This window comes from Ursus maritimus, unplaced genomic scaffold, assembly GCF_017311325.1.
Source record: "Ursus maritimus isolate PB19 unplaced genomic scaffold, ASM1731132v1 scaffold_19, whole genome shotgun sequence".
In the NCBI taxonomy this organism is placed as follows: Eukaryota; Metazoa; Chordata; class Mammalia; order Carnivora; family Ursidae; genus Ursus; species Ursus maritimus.
This window is the reverse complement of record NW_024424341.1, coordinates 1,743,627-1,761,934: the sequence shown is the minus strand read 5'-3', so window position 1 is coordinate 1,761,934 and position 18,308 is coordinate 1,743,627. Positions and strand designations below refer to the sequence as shown.

Sequence of the window (18,308 nt, the reverse complement as noted above, 5' to 3'; positions counted from 1 at the left end):
TCTGGTGGGCACCTGCAGGTCCCCAGCTGATGGAAGTGACGTCGGCAGACTTCACGGTCACGCGGGTCTGCAGGTCTGTCTCCACTGCAGGAGCAAACATCTTTGGACCTCACGCGATGTGTGCTGGGCGCTGATCGTCGTGTTGAAGGCTCACGGACTTCTGCTCTGGGGAACCGGGGCCAGGTGGGCTCTCTTGGCACTGGGGGTGGTGACCAATGTCACTTAGGGGATAAAAGGCTGTCATTGGCCCCACTTTACAAGTGACTTAAAATCCACTTGATATGGGAAGGAGCACAAGTGCCCGAGGCTTTAGTGCCTGACCCCTCATTTGCCCATTACTGTCCGTGCAAGGGAGTGACCCTCTGGGGGCTGCCCACAGGTCAGGAGGGGGCCTTTCTCCCTCAGCCCGTTGAGTGGGGGTCACGCAAACACATGGAGTCCTGGGTGGTCAGAAAACTTGGGAGACTCAGCCTGGGGGCACCTGCTTCTCTGCCCTCTCCGTGCTCCCTCTAGTGGACACTGTCGGAAGAGCACATGGCCGGAGCCTCCCCGTGATCCTTTTAGGTCCAATGAAGGCGGATGCTATTGCCCCAGCGTCCATTCAGCTCACAGTGTGCTGAACGCGTCCCAGGACCCTCTTTAAGCCTCCCGAGCTGGTCAGACCTTCCCTTACAGAGGAGGAGACTGAGAGTCAGAGTTTAGGTGACTTGCTAGAGCTGATGACACACCTCACACCCTTCTCTCCCTCCCCCCTCCCTTCCTGTCCTTCTTCCTCTCCCCTACCTCTCCTTCCCTCCTTCTCCCTCCCTCCCTCCCTGTCCTTCTCCCTCTCCCTCCCCCTTCTCTCCCTCTCCTTCCCTCCCCTTCCCTCCCTCTCCCTCCCTCTCTTTCCTCTTCCCTTCCTCTCCCTCCCTCCCCCCTCCTCTCCCTCTCTCCCCCTTCCCTCTCCATACCCCTCCCTCCCTCCCTCTCTTTCTCTGCCCCAGAGTGGGACCCTCGCCCTGCCCTGCACCTGCACCGTCAGGAGTAACTGGCCTCAGTGCAGAGGCGCTGTGCAGGGCCCTGGCCTCCACGGGAGCTGGGTCCAGCATGTAGGACAGAGGTGTTTTGCCCTCTGCCGTCTGCCCCCCGGCACTCCCCTACACCGGTGGACTGGGTGGGGACAGGGACAGGGCACCTCAGCTCCCTGGCGTCAGGCTCTACACCTGCAAGGCTGCAGATCTCCAGCTCCTTTTCTGTGGACAGCCAGGAGCCGGGCACAGGACTTGGAAACAGCCCTCGGCTGAATATTGGATAAGGGTGTCCCCTGTCAGTGAGTGGGCATATTTTCTGTGTCTTGGGGTAATTGCGAGGATCGAATGAGATAAAACCCGTACCCCACTCAGCACGCAGATTTGCCAACCACGTCCAGCAGCAGGAGTGACGATCACTCCTGGCCACAGGGCGAGTCCGGGTCCCAGAACAGCCGTCTCCTCTAGGGGACCTCCCTGCGGCCTCTGAGTGCCGAGTGCCGAGTGCCGAGTGCCGTTTGGCAGAACAGGTGGGCGCTGTCACCCCTTAGGGGAGGATCACCCTGAAGGGCTGGGGCAAGGGGGCTTCGCAGGTGAGGCGATGTGTGTGTGGGGAAGGGCGCCTGATGGTGGGGGCTGCCTTTCCCGGTTTCCTCTCTCGCTCCATCCCCTGCCGCCCCTGCGCCAGCCCCCTCTTCCCTGGCCTTCAGCGTCAGTCTCTCACATTCCTTGGAATGCCCCGCTGTCTCCACCTCTGTTATTCATCATAGCTGGCTGGCTGGCTGGCGCTAATCTCTAAGCACTCGTATCCCTCACCCGCTGGAAACACTGCTGGAACCTTCCATGCGGACGGAAAATGTGTCGGGCTCCTGGTTGTGTTTTGCTCTGAGTTTCTGGCAGTCACCTGCTGGAGTAACCCGACCTGAGCCGTCCCAGCCTCTGCATCATTACTTCTCCACGACTACCTTCCCGCTCACTTCCTTTCCTGCTCGCGAGGCGCTTCCTTGCCGTCTGCCCAGGGGTGTTCTGGGGTTATGGGCGTGTCTCCTTATTCCCAGTTCTTACTGCAAATGGGCTTGAGTTGGGCAGCTGCTTTTTAAATTTCCTTTGCTCCTGGCAGTCCCCAATTTCCAGTGGAGGTGAGCGAAGACAGAAGATGTAGAAATGGGGCCGGGGGAGAGGCTGGGAATCGGGCTGGGGTTGGGGGCATGGGGCCTGTGAAGTCGAGTAGGAGAGAGGCAGAGAGGAAACTGGGTTTTTGGGAGAATGACAAGTAAAGTAAAACCAGATTGGCCTGTGTGGACACGAGCCACAGGGGGAATTATCTAGTAATTTATATGGCCAGTGAGAGACACCCAGATAATTCTTTCAGTCTGTGGCCGGGCGGGGCGGGCGGGGGGTGGGTCCCTTTGAACCAGTTTGAGAAGGTGGTGGAGAAGCCAAAAAGTGGGGGTCAGGACCAGGTCAACACACAGGCCTGGCTGCATCAGGGTGCAGAAGTCTTGAACTCTGAAAGCCACCTGAGTCCGGGGTGGGCCGCAGTCAGCTGGGGGTCAACAGCAAGCACGTCAGGCCCAGGGGCGAGAGTGCGGAGTGTGCCTCCCAGCCCCGACCACCCTCAGGTCTGGGCACAGCACCTGGCTCCAGGGCCGGCTCGTCCTCACACACAGTGATGGGCTCCAGCAGCCACGCTGGGCTTTGAGGACCAGGTCCGGGGCCGAGCCGCGACAGTGGGGGCAGAGGCGCCGTCTCTTTGAGCTGCTCACTTGGAACGAGAACCGGAGCCACAGGCGCCATCTTTGCTCCCCTTGGGGATCCCCGGCCTGGGATGACTCCCCCAGGGGAAAGCAGAGCCCATGGGGAGGATTCAGATCCCTCCCAGCTCCCGTTTCGTTCCTTCCATTCCTCCAGGGGTCCTTCCGCCACCTGCCCCCGCCACAGCCTGGACGTCTCAGGATCGGAGCCAGTACGTTTCCCTCCTCTTCGCTTCAGCCAGCCTGAGTTGAGTTTCTGCCACATGCCAGCCAAGAAGAAGTCTTGCCCAGTACAGAGGACACCTCACTTGGGATCAGTGTCTGCCCTGGGAGCTTGAAGCCCGCTCGGTGGGAGTATTTACACCAGGGAAAGTAGCAAACGCTACAAATGGTTTCCTGTCGCTCCCCCAAGTCCTGGAAGGCCAGTCGCCAAACATTTACCAGCTTTCGTCGAGCCAGTCTCGGAAGGGCCAGGCCCACGTGGGAGGATGGACCTGGCGTCTTCAATCACCAAGCTGGGACTGCCTGCCTCTGTCCCTCCACCCTGGGCCTCGCAGACCGCTGCTGCATTGAATTTGGGCAGAAAGCACAAGGACGAGGCTGCCGATCGGCTACATGTGTATCCCTTCCATTTCTTCTCTCCCAACGCAGCCACGTTTTTTGGCCTTCTGGATTAGGGCTCTTGGAAACAGGGACAGAATCATTCCTCGAACTGAGAGATTTATTGGTCCAGAGGCTGGTTTGGCCTCAGGCACAGCTGCGTTTAGAAGCTCCAACGATGGCTTCAGGCCTCAGTTTTTCTCCACCTCTTGGCTCTGCTCTTCCCTGAAGACCAGGGGCCCCGCTTGCAGCTGAGCGAGGCACAACGCAGGCAGGAAGGGATTCTCTTCCGACATCTCCCAGGAGAATCCTGGCGCTCAGTGATCTGACGCGAGGCCCACCCCTGGACCGACCCCCGAAGCAGAGGGGGCTGCTTAGACTGGCCGTGCCCAGTTCTGTGAGTAATGCTCTGGCTGAGAATTCAAGAGGTTGACATTCTTAATCAAAAGGAGGCTTTGATTTGTGGTTCTAGGAATAATTATGATCTGTAATTGTCTCGTTTACCAGCCTCAAATCTGACCCCGATCTCCCATAGGACACAGGAACATCCGGAGTCCAAGACACACATGTAAGACGCCCTTATGACATCATAGCAACATCTTCACCCTCGAAGACCCACAGATGCGTCCCCGCTCCACCTGTCAGGACAGCCGGGCGTGGGCTTCTCGCTGCTGGCTGACGGATGGGTGTCCCAGGCTGACCCCACTGACCACTGGCCCTCCCACTGGGGTGCACTCACTGGACATGGGCTTGGCTAGGACCCTGAGCAGGCTGCTGGCCCTCTGGGGACCTGACCATAAGCCCAGAATGTTCTCCCCATGTGCTAACACTTTCCTCCCTTTACGCGGGGTCAGCGCCTAGGGCTTCACGCCTCATCTCTGCAGATGATGGGTGTAGATTTTTTCCACAGAGGTTCACGCCCCTAAAATTCCCCTCTTCGGAGGGCAGAGAATCCCGTCGTGAGGGCTCTGTGACCTCTGGCCGTGAATCTCTCTGAGCCTCATTTTTCTTGATCTGTGAAATGGGAGCTCACACCCGTCTCACACAGTTGCGGCAAGGAGCGCTCGAGTGTGTGCGACGAAGCATAGACAAGGAGAAGGGCCAGCGAAGGGCAGATGTGGCGACAGGACGTGGACTTTCCACTCGCAGGAACGAGGCTTGAACCTCGGGGTCATCATGGGTCCCCGGGGACCACCACTTCCCGGAGCGTTCTGGCGCCAATGCTCCTGGTCTTGGTCACGGTGAGGGTGTCGGTCAGCATGCCGGCGGCTCCCCTGACCGAGGGCGGGTGGCTGCCGCGCTTTCCCCGGGGAATGTGAATGATTCTGTCGAATGTCCCTTAACCATATACGTACGGAAGTCCGACGTAACCTTTGCAGCTTTTCCTATTTTATGACTTAAAGGAAAATAAATCTGTTCTATAGATGTCAGTAAGACCCATAGCTACATGTAACAATCGTGCAGGAAGAGCATGGACTCTTAGTAACTCATCCCCAACCACATCTGTTTTTCTCAAAATTATTCGTATATTCCCATAACTGTTCACCCAGCAATTAAAAGTTCAGGAGCTATTCTTCTTCTTCTTCTTCTTCTTCTTTTTTTTTTTTTTTTGAGAGAGTGTGGTGGGGGAGGGTCAGAGGGAGAGGGAGGATCCCCAGGAGACGAGCTGCTGAGCACGGAGCCGGGGAGTCCAGAGCAGGGGGCTCGATCCCACAACCCTGAGATCACGACCTGAGCTGCAATCGAGAGCTGGACGCTCCACCGACGGAGCCGCCCAGGCGCCCCAGGAGCTCTGGTTCTTTGTTGGAGCTTTGAAAGATGCTGCATAAAAATTAAAAAAATGATACAAAACGTAAAACCTGAAAATCCAATTTTAGTTTGCTCCTTGGGAACCTGAACTCGGAACAGCCCGACAGCGGCAGAAGGCAAGCTGGCACGCTGAGGAGATAGGTGCGTGCGTCCCTGCCCCGGGCCGGCTCCCGTGCGTTCCTGGATCTGGGCGAGCAGCTCGCCCTCCTCTCCGTCAGCCTGTCTCATCCTTCCAGGAAGTTCCTCTGTAAGATGTTGGCCAGAGTTGGCCTTGTGGTCCCTGGCGCTCAGTGAGCCCCGTGTGCGAAGCGTCGCTGAGGGTCACTGTGAGCAGCTCTGGGCACACACACAGCTGCCCAGGAAGGCGGGCTCCTCCCTACCCTCCTGTCCATCAGAGGGGGGCCCTGGCGGCTAGGCCTCTGCTCTCTATCCAGCCCCTCCCCCGGGAAGGCTGGCCCGTGGCCTGCACGTGGCTCAGGGTGCCCGGAGCGGGCGCTATACCGGCTCAGGTGTCTCCCAGGCTGGGCGACACAGAATCTCGAGGACACTTTGCTGGGAGTCCCAGCACAGGGCTCGTGGGGAAGCCAGGACGCAGGCCGGGGCGGACCCTCCCCTGATGGTGGACTCAGGTCAACCGCCTGGGGGCGTGTGTTCGGAGACTCCACGTCTGCCTCCGTGCGGGGCACGAGCACAGGCCTGAAGGCGAGTTCCCGCTCCACTGTGCCGTTGACCACGCAGGACGCAGCCAGAGCGGGTGACCGCAGCCCATCTTGGAGCTGGTCCGTGCGGCGCTGTGCAAGGCCGAGTGCTTCCCTGGGCTGCTCCCGCTTCCTCCCCCGACAGCCTTTGAGGTGGGCGCCCTGCTCTCCAGCCGTGACAGAGTCTGGTAACTGGGCTTGCCGAAGGGGACGGGACGGGGGTCCCCAGGTTCGAAGACTCCCTGGGAAGACTCCCAGGCCTCCACACACAGCCATACGCGCAGCTGAGATTATCACAGTGATGACAGAGCGAATCTGCAAAGGGAAAGGGCGCACACAGCGCCGTCCGGAGGATGCCAGGCGCCCGCCTGCAGAGCCCTCTCCATGCAGTCACACAGGACAGGCGGAGTCCCCCCCAGCAACGACCGTGACGACACGCGTGAGGTGATGTCCCCCGGGGACGCCCAGAAGACATTCGGTGCCTAAGGTTATCGTCGGGGGCTGGTCACGGAGACACCGTCTGCCGTTGTGGCTGGCGATCCGGCGATCCCCTCTCCCAGAAGGAAGACAGACACTCGGCACAAACAGGGCTCATGGGATACCGGCAGGTGCCGAAGGACGCCAGACAGGACCCAGCAGCAGCCAGGATGTAAAGGCCTTCCCAGACCCGACGGAGCCTCTGTCCCAAACCCAGCGAGCGTCCCGGTGAGCCTCTGAGGGCAGGGTGCTGAGCACTTGGCAGGGTGCTGAGACCCCCCGGGGACACCCTCACGGCTTCCCTGCCTGCCCGCCCCAGCCGTCCCCCACCATCAGGGCAGCCAGCCTCCTGCTCGGTCCCTGCTGCACCCTGTGCTCCTCCCGCCTTTCCCCTCCCAGCAGCTGGGCGTCCATGGCGTAAGGGCCAGCAAGGATACCAGGCTCTGGATGCCCTGCCCCGTCGTCGGCACAATTTCCTTCTTCCTCGGCCTTCAGGCCCCACGTCCACCTCCTCTCCCCCCACCGGCTCTGCTCTTCTCTGTGACGCGCCATACATGTACGTCTCTACGGGCCTCTTGTTTCTTGCTGACCAGACCCTGGAATGTCCAGTGAACCAGTGAAGTGTGAATATCAGTGGCGGGCATTACAGTCCTGCAGATGAGGACCACCTCCCGGCCCTGCAACACCAAGACACCTCTATTCCTTGCCCCCTAAACACCACGTGTTAGCAAAGCCCTGGGCCCCTGCCCTGCCCAGCGCAGCCCCGCTCTCGGGCTGTGACAGGGGAAGAGAAAGGTCCCTGCTCCCCACCACCCCGCCAGCCTGGGCTCACCTGACCCCTCAGCCGAGTCGTCGAATTCCACCTGGAAGAAGTAGCCGGTGTTCCAAACGTGCAGGCAGCTGGCCGCGGCGTAGGAGACCCTGAGAGGCTTCAGCTGCGGGTCGTAGACGCTGTCCCTCCAGCGGATGTTGATGGGGGACTGCCGGGTGCCCCCCGGCGCGGAGACGGGGCCCTTGCAGAGGGGGTGCACTGGGGCGGAGAGAAGGAAGAGGAGGCCGTCCCTGAGGCGTGCGAGTTACTAGGGCCTCCGGGAGGCAGCGACCCTCGCAGACGAGCCCCCAGAGGAGACCGCCCTCTGGAAACTGGCCGCACACGGACCCAGGGGGCACCAGGTTGCCCGGCAGGTCTGCCCATGCGGGCGGGGCCCTCGCTCCAGCCGCCAACACGGACTCTCCGGCGCTGCACTGATGTGGTTAGATCCGTGGTCATTGTCACGGTGTGGTCACAGGAAGTCCGTGGCCGGCCACCAGACAGAGACGCGGCCACCTGTCCTGCAGGCCACCCTCAGTGCCTGGAACGATGCCTCATGATGGTCTGCAGGCGCATCCCGTGCTCCCGCCGGCCTTCTCCTTCTCCCCGTGGACTAACGGACGACAGCACCTCGGGGCCAGCGTAATTGCCGCACTTTTGTCCCAGCTTCCTCCCGCTCTAATTCCGTGTTGTACCGCAGCCGGCGTCCTCCATGGTCGGTTCTCTCCCCGAAGCCCCCACGGGCAGGCGGGCGTGGCCCAGGGCTGCACGTGGAGCTCCCAGCGGCTGGATGTCGCAGAGGCGGCCCTCGTCTCGCGGAGACGGACAGAGGCACCCGGAGCCGAGGACGGCGTGCTTTTAGGTTCCGTGTGCGGAGCTGCGCGGAGGGGCCGCCTGCTGGAGCGCCGTCCCTGCCCCCAAGTAAAATGGCGTTGCTCACACTGCGAGCGCCGCGGCGGGGCTGCTGCACCCGAGGCGGCTCCGGCGCTTACGGGCGGCGCTGTGGCCTGCAGGCCACGCTGCCGAGCCGCAGAGTCGTCTAGCCCTGACCAACGCCGGCCCGATGGGACGTAACCAAAGTAGAGTATTACCCTCTTCTGACCCCCCGACCAGCATGTATGGCGCTCCTTCCGTGGGCTGAGCACCCGCCTGCAGGCAGGGAAGGACGCGGCCGCGGGGACAGATGGGGACGCGCTGCGCAGCCTCCTGGCGGACGCAGGACCCACAGGCCCTCACGTGTGGCATCAGTGGTCGCAGCCTAAAGCTCCCGTGGGGGCCAGGTGTCATGGCCGGCGTGGATGCCGCCAGTCAGGCTCAGGGAGGGGCACACGCCATCCGTAGCAGGGCTGGAGAGCGCCCCCCTAGAATGATTCCGGAACGTTCTGCAGCGCTGTGAGTTCTCTCGCTTTCAAGCCACCTGTGATTTTCAGCCATACAGAAGGCCCCCGCTTTCCCGCAGCGTCGCCGTCTGCAGTTTCGGTGACTCACCGGCGGTCCCCCACGTGGTCGGGTCGCTGTCGGCTCCCTGAGAGCCTAACGCCAGGCTCGGTACCTCTGTCATTCACCCCACTTCCTCTCGCCACGTGGGCGTTTTATCATCTCGCGCCCTCGCCAGAAGGTGGGTAAGGTATTTTGAGAGAGGCCGCGGTTCCCTAACGCGACTACAGTCCATGTTACGGTTGTTGTGTTTTGTTGTAAGTTGTGTTTTCAGCTTGTCCTGCGCCTCGCTTGTAAATTAAACTTGCTGTAGGTGTGCGTGCATAGGAGAGAATGGTCTGTATAAGTTCGACGCCCTGCGTGCTTTCCTGCACCTGCTGGGGGTCCCGGAGCGGATCCCCCGTGGGGAAAGGGGGGGCCACTATTTTAGGAACAAACTTTCTTTTTCCCCCAAGGGGAATGTGCTGCCAAAGACCAACGCTAGACTGGAGGCATAATGTCTCAGGCAGCTCCAGGCTCCCCGGTTTGCAGAATATATTCTGTGCACTGTGGAACTCTGAAGCAAGCACTGAGCCCTCGGTCCCCCTGAAAGTAGCCGGGAGACCAGGGCGTGCGTGGATTTTGGTGTTTGGCGAAAATATCACGCAGTCCTACACACGTGTATGAGGATGCGTGAGAATGTGGTTGGTAATAGTTAAAAACTGGGTACTATCTAACGTCCCCCAGCAGGGTAATGGTTAGACAAGGACAACCAAGGACATCCACATGACGGCCCAGGGTGACAACAGCATCAATTTGCATGTGGCGAGCGTCTGCAAGGTGCCAGACGCTGTTCTGAGCCTTTCCATTCCTGACCTGATTTCAAGAGAAGTACTGTGATTACCCACCTCTGACAGGCGATGTGACTGGGGCTCAGAGAGGTTGAGAGACTTGCCAGGGGACACACGGTCTGGATTCCAGTCTACGTGGTCTGTATAAAAGGGGGGATAGGTGCCGAGGGGCAATTGTGAAGATGTGTCCAGCAGAGATTAGAGAAAGCCAAGGTACAGACCAACATGTGCAGTGGGGTCACTTCTTATTTTTTTGAGAAGTCTTGTGAATGTGTAGACACCTTCTCCGAGCATGGAGGAACGTACCAGAAGGCTAAGCTCTCAACTAGACATGGCAGTGGCCTCTGGGAATCGGGGTTGGAGGCGGCACTTGAGGGATGGCCTTTCTGTAGGGTTTGAAATTGGCAGGTGGGTCTAGGGTGGGCACAAGATATTGCATTTTTAGCCAGCTCCCAGGGCCAATGCTGCTGCCAGTCCGGGACCCACTCTGAGTAAGAGTCCGTCATGTTCACTGAGAGCTTGGGGTGTGGCAGGCTTTCCACACCTGTCGTCTGTCTTTATGCAGCCCCGTGCAGCGTGTAGTCCTCCCCTTTTCCAGGTGTGGAGACTGGGGCTCCGTGACGCTGCCAGCCCTGCTCTCCCCTCTGACAAGAGTTACTTTTCCCAAGTGCCCACACTCAGGAGTCACTGGCTCTGAAGACCGGGCTCTTCCAACTGGCCAACCCTGCGGAGTGCAGGTATTTCAGAAATGAAAATCAGAAGTGACCTTCAGAAGTGACCTTACAGCCAGCCTTTTTGTTTTGTTTTGTTTTTCCTTTTTGGACAGAGGGAAAATCTGAGACCCAGAAAGAGAGAGGCAGGAGTCCAAGGTGACAGGGCATTAAGGACGGGTGATGCCAGGGTGCGGCGGACCGGGGGCAGTCTTTGGACAGAGCTGGTTGCGTGACCTAATGTTTATGGCAGGTTTGCCGAACACGTTCTTGGCCAGGGGGGTTGGAGCGGGGTTGGGTGTTCCTAACAACAGCTCCTCTTGGGGAGGACTTGCTACCTGTCTTCTCTGAGGATCTCACCCTCCTGATGGCCCCATGGAGCTGAGGTTGAGGGAATTGCCAAGGTCACCCGCAGGACAAGAAACAGGGTGGAAACCTGACACCAAGCAGTGTGGTCTCACTGCCTCCCATTTTGGAAGATGCTACAGAATTAGCCAAATGTCAGACCACATCTGGGGAAATTCGAGGATCTACTTACAAGCGTCGTTCCGATTTCTCTGTGCGCAGGGACCCTGCGAGCACCATCGCTCCAGCCTTTGTGGACGACTGCGGAGGGCCCCCCACATCTGCTTGACCAAGATGGAGAAACCAGAGGACCTCCGGAGGCTCCTGCCCAACACGGGGGGCCTTAGCATCCTGGGCCTGTTCCCCTTGGACTCCGGTAAGCAGAGGGTGATTTTCCTACTGTCTGCTCTCTCTTTGATCAGGATGAATATGGGATGGGGTTGGCCTACCTCTTTTTGTAGAAATTCACCCAACCCCCTGATCTGCTTGGTTAAATTTCAACCCACGCCTGCCCCAGCATCCTGGACGATGTTCGGTGTGGTTGAGGGGTGGGTGGTCCGGGACAAGTGGCCTTTGCCGTGGCCAGCGCCCGGGCTTGCTGAGCTTTGATCTGGTAAACAGCAGAGCATGCCAGGGGGTTAGGAGAACATCATGGAGAGCCCAGTGCCAGTACTGGGAAGAAGGTGAGAGGCAAATAGGAGAGAGCAAAGTGCCTGTTCGTGGGTGTTGACCCCTAGTTTGGAGCCCTGCGTCTCTCTGGCCTCAGGCCACCCAAGGCCCGGCACCAGGCCATGCCGTGTGTATGCATAGGGAACAAATGGCAGGTTCAAAAGTGCAGAGACGGGAATTAGCCAAAGCGCTGCTAGGACGGAGGGGCAGGCGAGCAGGTGACCCCTTTCTGCCCAGGGCTCCTGGAAAAGCAGCCGGGGCCCGCTTGCCACAAACAGACACGGTTTGGTGCAGATTTGTTCTGTCTGCAGTATGATGTCCTGGCTGGCGCTCTCGTCTCAGCGTAAGTATGAATGGTGCCGCTTTCACGCACCAAGTGTCCACACCGGCACAGAGAACGCGGTGGGCACCTTGACCATACAACTGGTAGTATTCTCAGACGCCAGATAACAAAAACACCCTACTTTGCACCAAACAGTAGTTTATTCCTCCGGACACTTTTGCTGTGAAATGCACACTTGAGGGTTTGTATGGGATGATTTTAACTTCTGTGTGTGGGGAGGTTTAACCTTACACACTTCAGAGGGTCAGAGATGTCATGACTTATCATAGAATCCTGGAATCTTAGATCTGGAAAGTCCCCCCCCCCCCCCCGTTGGACCCCGTGGGCCCCACGCTCAGATCACCCTGGAGCTGAAGCTGACTCTCTGATGGCCCGTGAGTTCAACTGCCTTGGTTGCAAGCATCAAAACCCAACTCTGGAGTATTTGTGCTTTTCTTCCACGGAGTGATGTTGGACAGGGGCCCACCCCGGGGCAGCTTCTTCCACTCATTCGTTCATTCATTCATTTATTCATTCACCTCTGCCTCAGTCTCCTCATCAGTAGGGTAGGGGGAGAGTAGCACTAACTCTGCCGTGAAGTCGTCAGGGTTCACAGTGCTCATGCCAACGAGGTACTTAGGATACAGCACTACAGTCACCATGCGCCGAACTCGGCGTTCCAAGCCCTGGCTGAGCCCTGGCCGAACCGGCTTCCCGACGTCGGTGAGCCCGACCGCCACACCCTGTGGGACCCCCGTGCTCTCAGCGGCGTGTCCTCGGCCGTCCTCTCTGCCTGCTGTAGGTAGACCGCCTCGCTGGCTGGCCGTGGTTCTGGGGTCTCCCTGCCCCCCTGCAGCCACACGGCAGGGCTCTGCTGTAGCTAGAGGTTGTTGCCGGCCCCGGCTGTCCTGCACGTCCCTCCCAGCTGACTCAAACATCATCTCCATTACTCTGTTACAGCACAGACTGGAATCTCTGCCATTGAGAGGCATATAAAAGCCATTTACGTGCATGTGATGGAAAATATCTGAAGCAGGTCCACGGTGAAAAGTGAGTCTCTGTCTGTCTCAGAGTGACCTCCTGATAGCAGTTTCTTGTGGCTCTTTCTGGAAATTTCCATGTCAAATAATCCTACGTGTATATCTCAGTATTTTTAATACAGGAGATAATCATATCCAATGTAGATATGTATATATATGTGTATATATATATATAGTCAATAATGATCATCAATGAATTCTTGCATCAGTGGTTTTTAAAAATGTATTTATTTATTTATTTATTTGACAGAGAAAGAGAGAGAGAGACAGAGAGAGCACGAGCAGGGAGCCCGCCGAGGGGGCTCGATCCCAGGATCCCAGGATCACGACCTGAGCCGGAGGCAGATGTTCTACCAACTGAGCCCCCCAGGTGCCTTTACGTCAGTGTTTTTTGCTCTTTTTTTGAACTATAGAATATTCCATTAGAAGATGTACCATAATTTACTAACTCACTCCCCTTACAGACAGCCTATGTTTTTTTGTCTTATAAATAACACTGCACTGAACATCTTCAAATGGAATTCTCAGGTCTGACATCTATGGGTCAATGGATAAATGTATTGGAATGGATGATACATGCGCCAACTTACTTTCTTGAGAGAGTGTACCGTGTTCTATTCTTGCCCGCTCTCCTTGTATTTTGAGCCAAAAAGCCTCATGTTTATCCAACCAGCGCCTTCTAATTCCTTAGCATCTCCTTTGCACGTGGAACACCAGTCAGTGGGCTCCATATGATCTGTAATTATCTGTCAGAACTGAAAAGTCCTCGCATGGAGTCATGTTGGTTAGTTGTGTGTCATTTTGGCTGAGCCACAGTGTCAAGGTGTTTGGTTGAACATTATTCCGGATGTTTCAGTGTAGGTGTTTTTTGGATGTAATTAACGCTTAAATCAGTGGACTGCGAGTAAAGCAGATTATCCTCCCTGTATGGGTGGGCCTCACCAAATCAGTCGAAGGCCAGAATAGAACAAAGACTGACTTCCCCTGAGCAAGAGGGAGGTCTGCCAGCACTCTGCCCTTGGGCTCTGCAGGTGTCCCCAAGTTTCCAGCCTGCTGACCACCCCCCTCCCACACCTTTCCCCATCAGATTTTGGAGTTGTTAAGCCTCCCAGCCCATGAGCCAATTCCAGACCATCCCTTAAGGTGGAGGAAGAAAAGACAGGGATTTCTCCCTTTACTTCGTCTCTCACTGGTTATAGTGTCTATTTCACATGCTTCATAGAGCACAGAGTGTCACACCTAATACACAGGTATGATTTATTCGTAAATACACTTGAGTTCAAGGGCGTGCCAAGAGCTGTTTACTGAACGGAGTTTGTGATCAACGTGCGGAGCTTGCTGTCCTCTGAGACCGCTTGGGTTTCTTGGCGTCACTCTCGCCAGATGGGGCTTTATTCTTACACGATAGAAATTCAAATCCTTTCCTAAATGCACCAGCATACTCTCCAAAGTACTTCAAGATCCCCAAATGATACAACGTCCATAAAGAAATTCTATTTCAGCTGAAAAGAAGAGGAAATAGGAGTCCTATTTGGACTATTTTGTCCTGATTGGACAAAAATCTTGAAAATATATGGAAGTGTCTACATGTATTTCTTTGGCAGCAATTTCCTTTGTTCTCCATGGATTTTTTATAGTGTAATTTTGGGCACACATTTTTATTGATTTTATGGATTTATAAACCTGTTTCCCTGATCCGACGAGCCCAAGGGGATGCTCTGTGGTGGAAACCTTGTTTTCATAAGGATGTTAAGACCCAGCAGTGCTTTTGTGATATTCATCACCTGCCCGGCGTGATTACACCATATCCCGAGTCAGATAAAAACCAACGCATCACGGCTGCCCGGGAGCCCAAGAGAAACATTTTCTCCGCCTTTGCTGAAACATACTCAGCCCCTCCTTCCAGAAAGCATGAATCAAGAGCTTCCAGGAGCAAAGCAGCACCGCTGGACCGACATCAATGTTGACGTCACTGCTCACACGTGTTTGGGTGTCTGTTTGGGTCTCACGAGAACCCTGGGACACACATGCTGGGGCAGGTGCTGTGTAGCCCCGTCTGACACCTGGCCTCTTTCTTCTGAGAACACCACCTGACAATCACCTGAGTTTTCCCGGGACACTAGCCCTCCCCCAGTGGCAGTCCGTGGTCATGCTGACGCCTGTCCCTGATGTATCTCAGGTTCGGCCAATCAGAGAGAAAGTAATTTACGGGTAAGCCGAGCTGACCCATGAGCGTTAGCCCTGGGAGTTTTGCTGCAATCATAGGGGAGGAGGCACTGTATCTCGGTGACGATCGTTAAACTGGTGAGATTGACACTGTGCACGGTTGCTGGGAACCCTTCTTCAGATCTTGCCCAAGAATGGAGAGGAAACTGAACCCAGGGATGGGGAGGCTGGAGAAGGAGGGAGAGAGAGAGTGTGTGTGTGTGAGAGAGAATATGACAGTGCTTCGGCCAAGCGGTTCCTAATCCTCTATCCTGAAGTCCTCTTCCAAACTTTTCAGTTACGTGAGTCAATGAGTTCCTTTTATTTTATTCAGCTAGTGCACACTTGCCCTGTATCCCAAAGGGCCCTAACTGAGTAGGCACTTTGGTCTCCATCCTGCAGATGAAGGAACCGAAACTCAGGGCAGTGAAGCATATTGTCTAAGTTCTCCCTGGCAGGGCTCATGTATGTGGCCGTGAGCTCATTATCTCATTGAGCCTTGGCTCAATTGTCTCCTGGCTCTTCTTTGCTTCCACAGGCCTACCCATAAGGTGCGTAATCAGCGCATGCTGCATTGCAGAGAAATGGCCAGTCACCTATTCCAAACGCTTACCTGGTGCGAGGAGATATTTGGTTTGGAATAAAAAGTGTTCACGGAAGCCTACACCCCAGTTATCTACTGCTGTCTGACAAATTGCTCCAAGGTGCAGTGGCTAAAGACAACATTTACTGGGCTTACACATCTGCAGTCTGGGCAGGGCTCAGTGGAAAGAGCTTGTCTCTGCCGCTGGAGGCATCCACTGAGACGGCCCAGCAGGGGATGGAGGACACACTTCCCAGGCGGTGCACCCACCAGGCTGGCGAGGTGGAGCTGGCTGTTGGCTCCTCTCTATGTGGGTCTGAGTCAGGAAGTCTGCATTTGCTCACCCAGAACGAGGAGGAGCGTCATTTAGGGTGTCAGACAGGTTCTTCAATAAAGTCAAATGTGGAGTTAATATGAGACCCAGCAGTTCTGTCCCTGGGTACACACCCACGAGAAATGAAAACATATGTGCACAAAGACACTTGTATGCAAATGTTCACAGCAGTGTTATTCACAATAACCAAAAAGTGGAAATTACCCAAATGTTCACCGACGGATGAGTGGATTAAAAAAAACAGTATCAGCAAATGCAATTATTCAGTCATAAAAAGGAACGTGGTGACAATGGTCGAGGCCTTGTGGGACTGGCCAAAGAATACCCAAATCCGTCCGTGGGACAGAACAGAGAGCCCAGAAACAGACCCGCATAAAAACAGTCAACTCGTCAATGACAGACGAGGAAAGGACTACGATGAGCAAAACCAGTCTTCTCAACAAGCGGCGCTGGAACGACTGGGCATCCCTGCGCCAAAAATCAATCTTGAGCAGACCTCACGCCCTTCATGAAAATGATCTCAAAATGGGTCACAGACCTACATGAAAATGCAAAACTAAAAACTCCTCCAAGATGACCCAGGAGAACATCTAGGCGACCTTGGGTGTGGTGACGACTTTTCAGACACGGCACCAAAGGCGCGGTCCAGGAAAGATCACGGATCAGCGGGACTTCACTGAAATGAGCAACGTCTGCTCTGTGGAAGACACTGTCAAGAGGATGAGAAGACAAGCCACGGACTAGGACAAAATATTTGCCAAAGGTACAAAGAAGGTATACACCACCAAGAATGAATTCTGGGTGAACTCTGGACTCCATGCAACCACAATGTGTCATGGTATGTTCACAAGCGGTCCCAAATATCCCACTCTGCTGGGGGATGCTGACCACGGGGGAGGCGTGTGTGTGGAGGGGCAGGGAGCGTATGCGATGTCTCTGTACTTTTCTCATCAACTTTGCTGTGAACTGAAAACTGCTCTAAAAACTTAAACTTATTAATTAAAATAAATAAATAAAAAGATGTATGGCGCTGACACGCGCTGCACCAGGGATGGAAGAGGCCTGACAGCATTACGCTGAAGGAAAGGGGCTGGGCTCAAAGGGCCACGTGCTGTATGACGCCATTTGTACGCAGTGTCCGGAACACGCAAATCCGTAGACACGGAAAGCAGACGAGGGTTGCCGGGGCTGGGCCTGGGGGAGTGATGGGTAATGGGGATGCACTGCTTTTGGGGAGGACGAGAAGGTTCTGGAATGAGTTAGTGGTGGTGGTTGCAGAACATTGGGAATGAACTTAATGCCACTGAATTGTACATTTAAATGGTTAGAATGGTAAAGTTTATGTGATGTGTATTTAACCAGTATAAAAAAAAAAAAGAGGGGGGAAGCAGTCAACAGGTTTGGCAAAGTGTAGACAGACCAGTGGGTTATTTCGTGACTTAGACAAAGGCACAGCGTCGGCACCTATGGAGCAGCCCACGGTGGCGGCTGTTAATGCTTTATCGGCAGTTGTAGTGGCGCCCGAGTCCTTGGCGTAGATGCACAGTTTTACAAAAAAAAAAACCTCGGGGTGAGCATCCTCTCTGTGCCAAATGCTGTGGTGAGCACTTTCCACGGTCAATTTCAAAATGTAGACACAATCTGCGAAGTAGATTCTATGGTCCCACTTTGCAGATGAGGACACTGAGGCCAGGAAGGTCATGTTACTGATCGGGCCACACGGAGGAATGTGAGCTGGGCGTGGAGTGCACGTCAGGCTGAGCTCAAAAGCACGTGATCTCACAGGTGACTTCCGTGAGATCTTACCGCCCCATTTTCTAGGGGCGGAAACCGAGGCACCAGACGTTTCAGCAGCTTTCCCAGATTCACAGGACATCACAGCCGTGCAGCAGCGACTGAGCAGAGCCCTTAGCTCTCAAAAAAATTAAAAAAAAATTCGTTTTCCAGCTTTATTGAGGTACAATCGACAAATACTGTGGCGATTTTATACACGTCTACATTGTGGAAGTGTTACCACAGTCAGGTACGTTCACAACTCCACCACCTGACACAGTTAGCATGCGGTGAGAGTACCTGAGCTCTTAGACACTTTCCAACACACAACGCGGCACCACCGGCTGCACGTTAGATCCCCAAATGCACTCAACTTAAAACTGGAAGTCTGTACGCTGTGAGCGAAAGATCCCAGGTCCCCCACCCGCCGGGCCCAGCTAACCACAGTTCTACTCTCTGCTTCTGTAAGTCTGACTTTTTTAGCTTCCAAATAGAAGTGAGAGCATGCAGGGTCTGTCTGTCTGTGTCTGCCTGGCTTACTTCACTCAGCATGACGCCCACTAGGTTCGTCCACATTGTCACAGATGGCGGGATGTCCTACTCTCTTGTGGCTGAATAATATTCCACTTCTTATCTATGCCACAACTTCTTTATCTGTTCATCCCTGGATGGACACTTAGCCCATGTCCTTGTCTTCCTCCTGGGAAGAATGCTTCAGCGTTATCTCTTGTTTTCATTTCCTTTGGATACTTACCCAGAAATGGCTGCTAGGTCAGATAGGTCTATCTTAACTTTTTGAGGACCCTCCATACTGTTTCCCACAGTGACTGCACCAGTTTGCAGTCCCACCAACAGTGCATAAGGCTTCCTTTTCCTCCCCCTCACTGACACTTGTTATCAA

General features: G+C 55.5%; 1 protein-coding gene across 1 annotated transcript in view; it reads right to left on the bottom strand.

Moving 5' to 3' along the window:
• Window positions 1-10,831, bottom strand: part of CA5A (carbonic anhydrase 5A) — a 31,212-nt gene extending 20,381 nt beyond the window's left edge. The window contains exons 1-2 of the mRNA XM_008702691.2: window positions 10,675-10,831; window positions 7,181-7,378 (exon numbers count right to left, since the gene is read on the bottom strand). Of these exons, the coding sequence (XP_008700913.2) occupies window positions 7,181-7,378; window positions 10,675-10,831 (355 nt within the window). The remainder of the gene's footprint in view (window positions 1-7,180; window positions 7,379-10,674) is intronic.
• Window positions 10,832-18,308: the final 7,477 nt, after the last annotated feature.